Raw genomic sequence first — 13442 nt, forward strand, 5'->3', positions numbered from 1 at the left:
CGCGTGTGCTTTGGGGGGGGGGAGCGGCTCGGCGTTGCACCTCCCTACATCTTTTATATTCCTGGCGCTTCCCCTCTTTCGCGGTGTCTGCGTGTGTGCGACGCACACGCGCGCACACACACGTTTTTCCGTCTTGACTCCTTTCTTGTCGTGCCTGCTACCCCCTTTGTTTTGCTGTGTGTTGTCGTGTGTGCGCGTGTGTGTGTTTCGCATTGTCTCTCGGCGGAGAGCTGTTGGCTCCATTGTGTGTGACGGCACGGCTGTGTCTCTGTGGGTGTGTTGGCAGATTTGCAGGGCAACTCGTGCGCTGGATCTCTTCCCTCCTTTCCTTCCCTGACTCACATCTCGCCTCTTGTGTGCTTCTGCGAGAGGGGCATCGCTGGTACTCTTCTCGGTGCTGCGGCAGCGCGTGCCCGCTTGGTCTTTCTTTCCCTCTCTCTTTACTTGTTTGTCTCGCGGAGTCACTGGCTGTGCTGTCGCGGCCACTTTGATCTCTCCCGATCTCGGCATTGCCGTTTGTGTGTGTGTGTGTGCACCCTGCCGTGCCGCGCTCCCCCCTCACTCTGGCCATCTGCGAGGACTGCATTTCTTCTTGTCGTTGCTCTCGCGCTCTCTGCTTCACGTCCCGCTCGCCCAACAAAGCCCTCCTCCCGCCATCCGGCTGCCACCTCTTCCTCCCGTATCGCTCTAGCGCTGCCGCACGAATCTGACGCACTGCTACTTCTCTCTCGGTCTCTACGCGATTCGATTGCCTTTCGGAGTCTTCGCGCGTGCTTTCAACCTATACACACAGAGAGACTCACAGAGCGGCAAGCCTTGACTGCACGGTGGGGTGCGTGGCCAGCTCAGGCACCTAGGGCAGTGGAGGGGGAGCAACCAGAGGCAAAAAAAGTGGCCGCCATGGAGCCGCCATCTCAGCCCTCAGCGGCAGTGCACCGCGTTCATGCTCGTTTCGACCCCACTGCGGCAATCGCAACGTACCGCGTGGAGGAAATCATGGCCATGCCAGCCGATCAGCTGGCCCGCGTCGCGTGGCCGTTGCTGACGAATATGGAGCGCTCTTTGTCCATGAAAGACGTGTACTTCACCCCTCCCATACGCGTAAGCGCGTCGCCGCGGGCAACAGAAGCCGCCTTTGCTGCCGGAATTCAGAGCTGCATGGCGGAGCTGACGGAGAGCCTGTCGCAGACGAACTGCGGTGAGTTGCCGCTGTCCACAGCGCGGCTGCGTGCTGCCGCGTTTGCTTATTTTATTTCAGCTTCGCCAGCCCCCCGAAGAGCGCTGCAGGCATCGTCGCCACGCGGTGCCGCCGGCGCTTCCTGCTCCGGCACGCATGCGACCGAAGCCGTCGCTCAGCATCTGCGCAAGGAGGGACACGCTTCTTTTCCGCCGGCCCTCAGCCTGTCGGCAGATGTCTTCGAGTTCGCCATCCAGTCGCTTGGGGACGCCTCGGAAAGAGAACTGCGCGACATCACAAGCGGTGGAGGGTCCGTGGGAACGCTACCCAACATATCGCGCCCCTATACGGACACTGGTGCTGCCGCGTCGCCTTCGGAAAGCGCCTCTGGGACCGCAGCCGGCGCAAGCGCACCATGTGAGGCTGCTGTGTCGACTCGTGCTGCATCCATACAGCTGGGCAGAAACAACGACAACGGCACAGCGGATTCCCTTGGCGGTGCGACCGCCGCGTCGGGAGCGCAGTCGCCAAGCGATAGCCACTCCAACACAGCGGCCACAGCGGCAGCCACAACCGCCGCGGAGAGGGGCAAGCAGTCCAGCGCGCGCCCCAGTCGTAGCAGCACCGTAAAGTGCGGAAACGATGATGTCAACGACCGCGAGTGCTACGAGCGCAAGACGCGCCGATTTCTTGCGGAACGGGTCGACATGCAGTGGGAGTCGGTCGTGGCGAGCGTTCTAGTGTCAGACGGAGGCGAGAGCTGCAGCGGCAGTGGTACCACTTCCGCCTCCGCTACATCGTTGTCGTCGGCGCCGCCGCCGTCAGCGGGGGCCGGGGCCTTGCTGCGTCAGAAGATGCTGCGCACGGCGGTGATGCTGTGTAGGCGCGCTCCTACGTGTGCCGAGGCGGGCCACTCGTTTGCGTGTCTACTGAAGCACTCCTTGCGTGCAGTGTCGGCCACCGACGCTATCCGAGGCGCGGACGGCGGCGCTGTTTCTACCCCCGTGCTGCACCCTCCGTCGTGCTTGTCAGCGTACCACGGGCAGCGGTCACCGCTGACGCCGGCGCAGAAAGGAGGTCCTATCCAGCCCATCGAGAAGCGGGAGACGCACGGGTTGGTAAAGCAGAGCCTGTCGCTCGCAGCGTCCCCCTTGCAGCCGCAGCACACCTCTGTCGCGCAGCAGCAGGCCGCTCTGTGGGTGGAGTTGGTGCTGCCGCTGCTGCACCTCGTGCCCCTTGTCCAGTGGTCACCGGATACACTGACAGAGCTGGGCCAGGTGCTGGAGACGGTGACGGCAACGGCACCTGCCAAACTTGTGGCACTGGCTCAACAGCAGCACCAGCACGGCAAGAGGGCAGGTAGTTGTGGTGCTACTGGTGGCCACGTCGGAGTTTACCATCGCCCATCACAAGGACGCAAGGGAGGGGCCGCTGTGCTCGCTGCAGCAGTGGAGGCTCCTGTCCCGGCAGTGACGAGTGGCGGAGGCGCGGAAGAGGTGGTGAACTTCTCCGTGCGTGTGCCTTTTGAAATCGGCCTGCCAGTCCCTCCTGTGATGACCGAGACCCGCCTGAGCGACTTGGTGCACGACTCAGGCGGCGCGACAGAGAAGAGTTCCAATACTGCGCGACGCGGCGCCGGCGAGACCAGCGCCACCGATCCTGCCGCACTGCTGGCGTACACGAGCGAGAGCGGCCCAAGCACCGGGAACCGCTACCCGTCCTATCCGTCCTCGGTGTTCCACGAGGTGTCTGACGTCCGCGACGACGACGACCACATGGGCGCTGCGGCCGTGACAGAGGAGATGTCGGTGGCGGGTGAGGAGGGCGGCGAAGAGGACGAGTCCGCTTACACGGACGCCGAGGGCGAGTACGCGTACGACGCAGGCTCCAACGCATCCACCACCACGAGCGCGCCGTCGCAGAGCCGGGCTTCTCGTGCAAGCCCGCTGAACGTGTCCGCAAGCAGCCGCGACGGCGAAGACGCCGATGGCGCGGGCGGTGCCGGCGGTGTCGGAGATGGGTTGTTGTTCAACAGCGCGCATGGAGACTTTGACGACCTGCCGTGCCGCCGTCGGCGGACGCAGATGGTGGAGCTGTGCCTGCCATGCGCCACACGTGTGTCGGTGCACCTTACCAACGGGGTGCAGTGGGACCGTGCCTTGCGCGGGCGCGATGTGCTGCTCTTGCCGCTGGAGAGCGACGCAAACAGTGCAGAGAGCACTTCCTCGGCGCTGGCAGGGTCCTCGACGTCGAGCACGTCACCTGGCGCGACAGAGGCGCTGAGGAGCAGCTCAAACTCTGCCGCTGTCGGCAAGGAGGCCAAGAAGGATACGCGGCTGCCTGTGTCTCTTCACAGCTTGAAGGAGGAGCACGGCAGTGACACTCTCACCTACGCTGGCCCGTGCCGTGTCGTAATCCCGAGCTTGCCGCAGGACCCGGTGTACATGCTTCCTGGCGAGGTCAGCGCGCAGGTGCAGCTGACCCTCGACACGCGTTGGAGCACCGAATGGACGGTGGCACTTTCCAGTGCGCAGCGCACCGTGGCGGAGCGGCTCTTGGCGTGGATGGAGCGGCGGGTGCACGGGAGCGTTGACCAGCAGCAGCCACAACAGCGGCGCAGCCGTATCGCGAGCTCTTTCCTGCTGCGAGGGGGCTTGAAAGGCGTCATGGGTGGCGGCGCCTCGGCATCTGGCAGTTCACAGGCAGCGATGGCGGACGGCGGTAGCGGCGGTTCCCACGTGCCGATCGCAGCGATGACGACTGCAGCCCTGGCCGGCGCTGCTGCGCCTGCAACGGCTGCTGCTGCTGCGCCACTGGCCGACCCCTTCATCCAGGCGCTGCACGAAATGCCAACGGCAGCGCTGCAGGCGCGGGTGCGGTGCCACACCGTGCACGCCGACGGCGTCCGCGCCGTGCTTTTGGTTATTGCCCACATGCTGCTTCAAGACCGCACCGGGTACCTCCACATGGACCCGCTTACGTGGCATTCGCCGACCTGGTCGGACGCCGTGCGCCGTGTCAGCCTAGCCAGCACCACCGTCGGCGGCATGAACAGTGGTGAGCACGCGCTGGAAGTTGCCTTGTTCGTCCTGCGCAATGTCGCGTCTGGTCCGACAGCCTCGACCGTTTCATCAGCGCAAGTGGTGGATGCGGCGATCGACCTGTTCAGCATTCCCGGACTCACCGTGGCGGATGTGAAAGCGGCGCTGGAGGACCGCCGGCAGTTCGGCAGCACTATGTGGGTGGTTGTCGACCTTCTCACCAAGTGCTCGGCAACGTGGCGGGCACCAAGACACGTGGCGTTAGTCAGTGAGGCGGCGCGACGGCTCCTGCTGCTCGGGTGCACCGGGCCTGCAGCCGCGGCACAGAACCACTATGCACATTCGTCGCCGCACCGCACCACCGGTGCCATCACTGCCGGTGGACTCGCTGGGGCCTCTGCGGCGCCGATGACTACATCTGGTAGCGCGACTTCCCCATCTTTACTCACTGCCACTGCTGCCACCGGCCACTACCTGAGCGTGGTGAGCGGGTGCGGTCGCGTGACCGAGGCAAACCTTCGCCGCGGTGTGCATGCACTCCTTGCACAGCTCTTTCGGCTGCTGCGTGCTCTGCTGCATCGCGTCCAGTCAACGCAGGCCGCTCCGCATCGCTTCTTGCTGGAGCCGTGGGAGTATGGCGCTTTCGCTGCCTTCACAGTGTCGTTGATGTCGACGCCAATGGATGCGACCGACCTGCAGGCGTGCTCCCCGCACTTTGCGGAGGTGGTGACGGGCTTGCTGCCCGCCTTTACACGCCTGTCTCGCACGGATTCGCTGGTGCTGACGAGCGAGACGGCTGAGCAGGAGTTCCTGGTCGAGGTACTCAAGTACGTGCGAGGGCGAATCCCATCAGCGTCGTCGCCGGCCGGCAGTGCGGGCTCTGCAGATGGTAGTGACAGCGCCGAGTTTGGCGAAAACGAAACGCCGGCCTCGCGTGAGCCGCACATCCTCCGCCGCTATCAAGAAACTGCCAGCGGAAACACCGTGACGTATATCAGCTCGATGCCATCCGTCCTGGGCGATGGCGGGGGCCTCTGGGACATCCCGCAGAGCTCCGCGAGCGCGTCGTGGACCCCCGGGCATGTGCGAGTGGAGCTGTGGAACGGTACGAGCAGCGGCTTCTTTATCGGACTCGCCTCCGCCGACGTCCCGCTCGCCGACTGCACACCAGAGACGGACGCCAACGGCATTTACTTTATCGGCGATGGCACCGTGCAGTACGGCGACGTGACGCGCCGTCAGCGTCGGCTGCCTCGCTGGCGCGCTGGCGACGTTGTGGAGCTCAGCTTTGTGTTTGCGCGTGGTGGCTGGGACGTCGTAATGGAACTTAATGGCGTGAGCTTGACGCGGCTGACGCTGCCGCGGCGGGACTTCCGCCTTGTGGCGACAAACGTGCGCACCGGCGATTACGTGCCAGGCCTCGGCCACATGCACGTGCTATCCGTCACTCCGGTGCACAGCAGAGGGGGTAAGGATAGCGGCGCTGCTCGGCGCCGCGGTGTCGGCGGCACAGGCGGCCATGCGCTCTCATCAGGCGCTTCATCGTCGCTGTCGTTGGCATCGGCGCCGGCTGACGTCCGCCTCTCCCCTTTTGCGCGGTTGACATTGTTCGGTGTGTCGCTGCTGCTGGAGCTGGTCCTCCACTACCTCGTGCTGCGCAGCTCTCGCCATGTCCGCGCGGCGGCCGCCGCTGCTGGCACTGCTGCCTCTAGCACTGCTGCAGGGCATGGGGAGGGGTTAAGCCTGGTGCAGGCGTGCACCATCCCACTACAGCACAGCGTGCAACAGCTGGTGCAGCTGCTGCACGAGCTCGACAGCACCGACAGCAGCGGTGCCGGTGGCGCCGACGACGGAGCCATGTATCACGTGAAGCACACGGCAGCCAAACACGTTACAAACGCGATGCTGCTCGACCTTGTTGTCACGCTCTCCATCGCGGTACCAGCGTCGCCGGCGCTCTTTGCCACGCATATTGATGTCCTCATCGCTGTCGCTGAGTGCGCGGCCGTGGCACGCAAGACTCGTTCGGTGGCTTTGAGTGCTCTGTACAACGCCATCTCGCAGCGCGCTTCCGCCGCCGGCTGTGACACCGCACCCGCCTCGCTGCCTTCGGCCCCGGCAGCCACATCGGCAGCCGCGCCGGTGAGTGCGAGTGCTGTACAGCGTCTCTGGGCCGCCTGTCATCAGCTCGCCTCCGCCACGCCTGGCTATCAGCCGCGGTTCAACAGCTCGTCGGTTCCGTCGTCGTGCGTGACCGTATTTGCGGGTGGGCGTCGGATTGAGCACAACCAGGCAGGAACCACCAGCGGCAGTGGCGGTGGCGCCGCATCCAGCAATGTGCGCAGCATATCGTACGCCTGCAATCCCGTTGATCTGGCGGACCCGAACACACCCGATGTCGTGCGCGTGTCGGTGCGACTGCAGCGCGGCTTTCAGTGCGAGACGCTGGGGCGCTACTACTACTTCGGCCTGGCGGAGATCAACGCGCCGCCGATGGTCACGCCGCTTGACGGTAACGGCGAGCTCATCCTCTACCCGGGTGAGCGGTCGAAGCAGCGCCGGGTGTACTACATCTCCGACTACTTGACCGAGGTGCCCGGCACGGCTGTGCAGCGGTGGGACACGGAGCGGGCAGAGAACTATTTGAACCCTGATACTGGCATTGTCTTCGGTTCTGGCGATGTGATGACGGCTGTCGTGTACGTGAAGGAGCGGTGCATCGGGTTCGAGCGGAATGGGCTGCCGCTAAACATCTTACATCGCAGAATCCCCGCCTCTGTGCGGCACATCTTTCCGTTTGTGGAGCTCTACAACCGCGATAGTCGGGCAAAATGGATGTACCCGCCTGACGAAGCCGTCGTGAGCGCGCGGTACACGATGCGTGCAATGCTGCTGTCGTGGACGCCTCTGGTGCTGCCGCTTGTGAAGGAGCACCTGTCCATCACCACCGCCGCGGCCTCTGGTGCGCCAGATCGGGACGTAACTCTGGGCGTGCTGGGTGCGGATGGAGACGAGATGCAGATGGTATACGTTGCCCCTCCGCAGCTCGACCAGCCTGGCGGTGGCACAACGTCCGTGCACGTTGAACGCTTCGAGGGTGGCATGGTTGTCGTCAGCGACGAGGCTGGGTCCATTCAGCGAGTGTGCGCGGCTGCCCTGGAGCCGGACTCCACAAAGGACGCTTACTCGCTGCCGGCGTTGGCCGCGGTGCGGGCATGCGTGCAGGCATGCGTGCCGGAGCTCGCCGCGGTGGCTGCCGAGTGCCTTGCCGGGTTGAAGCGGACCTCACCAACGCCCTTGGCCACCTCGCCGCGTTCGTTCAGTTATACGGAGGAACACTCGGACGATGAAGCGCGCCGACACGCCTTGCTCACTCATCCGGCTACCCTCTTACGCACACTGCGGCTGATCTTCTCGTTGCACAGCTCATTGCCAGGGAAGGGAAGCAGTGGCAGCAACGGCGGCAGCAACCCCCCCAGCACCGACTCCTGTATAGGCGCAGGCGGCAGTAATGTCAGTGGGCCGGTGAGTGGCATCCCTACGACACCACCATCGACCACGCTTCCAGCGGCGGCGGACAAGGCCATACACGCTCTCTTGCCCTTGCTGGACGCGGTCTTGCCAGCGGCACAGCTGAACCTGCCGCCGCATGTGTTGCTGCGTGAGTCGTGGAATGAACTCTGGTGCAACCCACACCTGCGCGAGCGACTGCTCATTCGCGTTCTGCAAGCCAACGCCCCCGAGGCGGGTGCGACGGGGGCGGCGAGCGCGTACACGGAGCCTGCGGGCACGACCGCGCTCACGAGCGTAAAAAGGCTCGAGGACCGTCTTGTCGGTCATCGACGTCGCGGACACGCGCTCTTGTGCCCGACATGCGGGGAGCGCTGGTCGGCCTGCACGGCACGCCACTCCGCGCCGTCGAGCTGGTGCGACCTGCTCGATCGCGTCCTGCGGCGGCTGCAGGAGCAGCTAGCGCACCCGGAGGACCAGCCCGCCTCGCCGTACTGCAGCTGGTATACTGAATGGACGGACGGCCCGCTCACTGCAATCAGCCATGCCACCGGCGCTGGAGGGCTGCCGCAAAGCGTGCCTGCCGCAGCAACCGCCGCCGCCGCCGCCGTGGCCGGTGTCGAGAACGAGGTGGGGGCAGGTGGCGAGGGCTATCACAGCCGGACGTCTCCCCAGTCTTCCGATGCTATGCTATGGGAGGACGCCGATGATGAGGATGGAGACGATGCGGCCAGCGAGGCGGCGGCGGCAGATGGCCACGGCGAGCCAGCTGTGGAGGCCGAGGAGGATGCCGACTCTGGTGACGCGGCAGCGCCAGGAGACGACTACTCGGTGGCCTCAGGCGCTGAAGCGATGACCAGCGAACTTGTTGGGCCGCCTCGGGTCGAGGATAGCGACGAAGACAACCAGGACGAGGAGGACGAGGAGGACGAGGAGGACTTTGGAGTGTCTGCTCCAGCTGCCACCAGCGCCGCACGCGAGTCCCTTGCTGTCGCCGGAGCAGGTGGCGAGAGGGAGGCGGAGGCACCGATGACATTGACGATTCGCCGCGTGCAAAACGACGCTATCGAGGAGGACGACCGCGCGTTGGTGGAGGGATTCGGTGAAACAAAGGAGGCCTCCTTCACCTTCACCGGCTACCTTGTCTCATCGGCGGTACTGCATGGGCGGATGGAGTTCGACCGCATCAACCTGCCCGACGGTGACGGCCCCGACGGGGCCGCCAGCCAAGAGTGGGCCTGCTCCATGTGCACTTTCATTAACGAGCCTTCCGCTGTGCGATGCGCTATCTGCTCCAACGCGCGTCCAGGCGCGTCGTGGACGTGCCCCATGTGCAGCTTCGCCTACAATGCCCTTGCGGCAGCGACGTGCGTGACGTGTGGATGCATGCGGCCGAGCAGCGTGCGACGGCAGGAAGCGACGGGTCTGTGCTGCTACTGTACCGAGTGTCATCAGCGCGAGTACGCTCGAGATTTTCACGCGCTGCGCCATCGCCACTTCTGCTCCAGCTGCGCCCGCGTGACGCGGTGGCTTCCGAAGGACAGGTTCTCCACCACCATTGAGGCACGCCTCACCGGCGACGGCGCCACATTGGAGTTCCAGTGGGCGCTGGACGGCTCCAAGATAATCTGCTTCGGTCTGCAAAACCGCGCGTACAACGCTGACGTCTTGTGGGGGCTTGTCGAGGCGGCGGCCCAACAGATTGGGTCGTGCGCCGCTGCGGAGGTGGGCCGCTATGTCTGTCCTATCCCAGAGCGTCCGCTCACCTCGCATCTGGCGAAGCCGCAAGAGCGCATAACTGCATCGGCGGCACCGGCACCTGTTGAGCCGTGCATTGTCGGCGCCATCGTCCACTATGCGAGCGCCATCCTTCTTCGCTACGCGGCGTTGCTGCCATCCAGCCAGCTGTCTCAACCAGGCTTCTTGCGTCGCATTCACGTCTGCTCAACAGACTGGCTGGAGAGCTGGAGCCAGTTCCCGGCGTCCACCGTCACTCCCATCTTTTTCCAGTGCCTGCAGATGCTGCAGGATGGCATCCGCGAGCCGGAGTTAGTGTCCACCATCGCAAGCGTCGCACTCGCGTTGATCCGGCAACAGCCACTCGAACTCGCGGCTGAGAAAGACGCGTTACTCTACGCGCTGTGCCTGAACGTTGTGCGACACGGCGACACGGCGCAGCGTAAGGCCAGCTACGAGTGCCTGAGCGCATTGATGGAGGAAAACGCATGCGCCCGCTTGAACGTGCAGCCGTTGGTGCAAGTGCTGTCGATGGAACCCCTTGTGGAGGGCCAACAGCGGGCAACCGTCCTGGCACTTCTTCACCACGCGTCTATGCGAACCACTTCAGCAATTGCGAAGGCCAGCGCGTGCCTGGCACGCACTGTGGTCGCGATGGAGCAGCGGCGCCCACTACCGCCGATGCTGGGCAAGCCGTTTCCGCACGTGGTGGCTTTGACGGAGACGCGCCTCAACGAGGCTGGGGAACTGCTTGTGGGTCAGGTGCGCGGCAGTGTTGGCGTGGCGCCAACGAAAGGTGGAAAGTTCTACTACGAGGTGGAGGTGCCGCCGGATTTCGCCGACCGATCGAGGACTGTGGTAATGGGGTGGGGCACGCTGGAGCACGAGCGCATCGCCTCGGCGCAGCACGTTGGGTCAGACCTGCATTCCTGGGGATACAACTGTCGCGAGCACCTGCGCTTGATGATGACAGAGCAGGCGATGCCCGTGCCGCGACGCCCGAGCGCCGGTGACGTTATCGGGTCCATGATTGACCTCGAGGCGATGATGGTGTGCTGGACCATCAACGGGCAGGAAATATCGTGGGTATCGGTGCCGGCTCAGGGCGACGGTGAGGAGATCTATCCATACGTGAGCGCCTCCGTTGAGCCGCACAGCCTCAAGATCCGCCTGGGCAACACGCAGTTCAAGCCAGCCGGCTATCAAGACTACTCACCGCCGTCAGACAAGCAACTGTGGGGTAGAGACGACGAGAAAAGCGACGGCGGAAACGATGCGAACGACGCGCAGGTCGGCGCGGCCGAAGCTCTCCCGCAGACATATGAATTTTATCAGCAACTCAGTCGTGCTCTGGAGGAGGCCTCCATCACGTCCCTCAGGGAGTCGTCTGTGCTGCCGCTGCTCGACGCGGCTAGAGCGCACAGCGTGCTTCGCCAATACCCACTCTTGATGGAGGTGGTCGGCTCGGCCACTGTCGGCGACCGCGAAGAGCGCTTGGCAGCACCTGTGAACATTCACGGCCTGCTTCTATACATTCAGCAACTGCGCTGCGTCCAGGAGCTGACCATCATCGTTGCACGCCACCTGTGGCTCATCGAGAAGTCGCCGTACCTCATGTCCTGCTACCGCAAGGCAACAGACCTTCTCTTCAGCAGCGGTCGCTGGACCATCTTCGAACTCCAGCCGGGCGGCAGACCCAAGTACAACGGCGGGCACGCTCTCCGTGTGCTCGTGTCGCTGCGCAAGGCAAACCAGGTGCGCGCCGAGGCAGACGCGGCGTGGATAGCAGAGCACTCGGCGCTGCTGCCGTCCCCTTCACCCGCGCTATCGCCGCTGTCGCTTCCCTCTCGCCAAAACTCTCACGCTGACGCTGCCGCCGTCTTGGCAGCCGTGCCGCCGCTGGTAGACGGCACTAGACAGACAGGCGAAGCCGCGGCGGCGCGGTCTCCATTTGCAGAGGAGGCGCCGGCGGCCTTTCCCCACGACGTCCACGACGCCGGCGAGGACGACGACGCGGAAGACGACACGGACGACTTAGTGGGTGACATGGAGGATGAGGATGAGGACGCCGAGGAAGACGAGGGGGACGTGCTGTCTATGCACGCCGGCAGCTCGGGCAACGAGCGGCGCAACAGCCTGCGCGACGTTTTCGGCGACGCCTCCTCCTTGTCGCCGGAGGAGCGACGGCTCCGCTGCAGCGTGACTGGGCAGCTTTTCACACAACTGGAGAAGACACGCGTGTACCAGCGAGCACGCATGTTTGCGGTGCAGCTAGAAGGCACACTCGCGCTGGACGCTGGCGGCGTAACGCGCACCATCATGAGCATGATCGGGGACGAGGTGAGCTACCGCTTTATCCGCGGGGTGCGCGTGGATCCGCTGCTGCCGCTTTTTCAGCTGTGCAGCCACAGCACCATCTTCACGGTCGTTCCGAACATGTCCGCGCTGTACGCGAGCGAGGCGGCCGATGACGGCGCCGAGGGCAGTGTGCTGCGTCGCATGTTCGAGTGGCTTGGCAAGATCATGGGCAACATGGTGCTGTGCGGCACGCTGAAGGCGTCGTTCGACTTTCCTCAGATGCTATGGAAGACGCTGACATTCCAGGAGGACACGATAACGCTGGCCGACTACGCGCACGACATAGACGACAACATCATAGCCGCACTCGAGGACGAGGAGTTCGTGCTCAGTGATGACTTTTTTGCGTCCCTGCCGGAGCACGTGCGGGCGAGCCCGGCGTTGCTGCGCAGCCTGCAAGGCAGCGGCGCCGGTGCTATGGACGGCGCCGCCGCACCGTTTGCCGCCCGCCCGCTGCGGCCGTACGCCTGCATGACCCCGGGGGTGAGCATGCATGACATGAGCCACCTGGTACTGGAGGAGCTGGAGGATATGGCTGCCAGCGCGGAGGCGGCCGAGGTGAACCGGCGCCGTGCCCTTGCCCAGGAGGCACTGCTCCATCAGTACGACCCCGCGTTCTTGGCAATTCGTGCTGGCCTGACCTCTGTTGTTCCCGCCACTTCGTTGCGCTCCGTGCGGTGGGAGGACCTGCGCGCGCGTGTGTGCGGCACCGGCGCCGCCTCGAGCGAGCACGTCATCGCGGAGCTGGACATGTCGCCGCTCTCCCTGTCCATGCGCGCCATGCTGACGGAGGTGCTGAACGGCTTCACCGAGTCGCAGCTGGCGCGCTTCCTGCTTTTCTGCTCTGGCCAGAGCCGCATCCCGCTGCCGGAGAAGGTGCTGGTGGAGTGCGGGGACGAGCCAGGACGGCTGCCGACGGCGCACACCTGCTCTCCCATTTCGCTGCTGCTGCAACCATGCACAGCAGCCGCGGACTTGCAACGCAGTCTGGAGACGTGCCTCAACCACGCGGCGGAGTTCGGCTTTGTGTAGAGGCGGTATCTCCGCGTCGCCACCGCAGTAGACGGGGAGGGGAGCCCATGCAGCGTTGCTCCTGCCATGCTATCTGCTTTTCTGCCTTTGGTTGCCGTATGTACCGATAGAGGCGATGATGAGCACGTCTGGCGATACGAGTACGCCGGGTGAGTCTTCGTTTACGCTGCGGACTCTTACCACTCCGCCTTCTGCCTTTCTTCTACCTTCCCTTTCTCTTCTGCTGCCGCCACGGCAGCTGTGATGCCTGTGCGCGCGTGCGTTACGTCGCCGCTACCTCGCCTCTCTTTTTCTTCGCTTCGCCTCTGGAGGGCCGCTGTGGAGCACCGCGTCTCGCGCAGTTCTGTTTTCGCGTTCCCCTCTCCCTGTTGTTGCCGCACGTGTCTGCTTCCATCTGTCTGTGTGCCACTTGGAGTGGGGTGCGTATGCGCTTGCATCGGCGTTGCTTTCCTCGCCAAACTCCCCATGGAGCTCGGCATAGCTCGCGTATATACCTGCGCTGACTTCAACGTTACCCCAATAACACAAGAGGCGGCTGAGGCTCACATCCTTAGCACATCGTGCAGGGCTCTTCGGCTCCTTCCAGT

The 13442-nt window shown here is 64.4% G+C and overlaps 1 protein-coding gene across 1 annotated transcript; it reads left to right on the forward strand.

Annotated features, from left to right (window-relative positions):
• Positions 1-900: 900 nt before the first annotated feature.
• On the forward strand, positions 901-12855 carry LINJ_26_2390 (conserved hypothetical protein; the record flags this gene model as incomplete). The annotated part of the gene is made up of 1 exon (XM_001470539.2): positions 901-12855. The coding sequence occupies one exon, from the start codon at positions 901-903 to the stop codon at positions 12853-12855; it is 11955 nt and encodes a 3984-aa protein (XP_001470576.2).
• Between the last annotated feature and the right edge of the window lie 587 nt (positions 12856-13442).

The sequence above is a fragment of the Leishmania infantum genome, chromosome 26 (assembly GCF_000002875.2).
Source record: "Leishmania infantum JPCM5 genome chromosome 26".
NCBI classification, from domain to species: domain Eukaryota; phylum Euglenozoa; class Kinetoplastea; order Trypanosomatida; family Trypanosomatidae; genus Leishmania; species Leishmania infantum.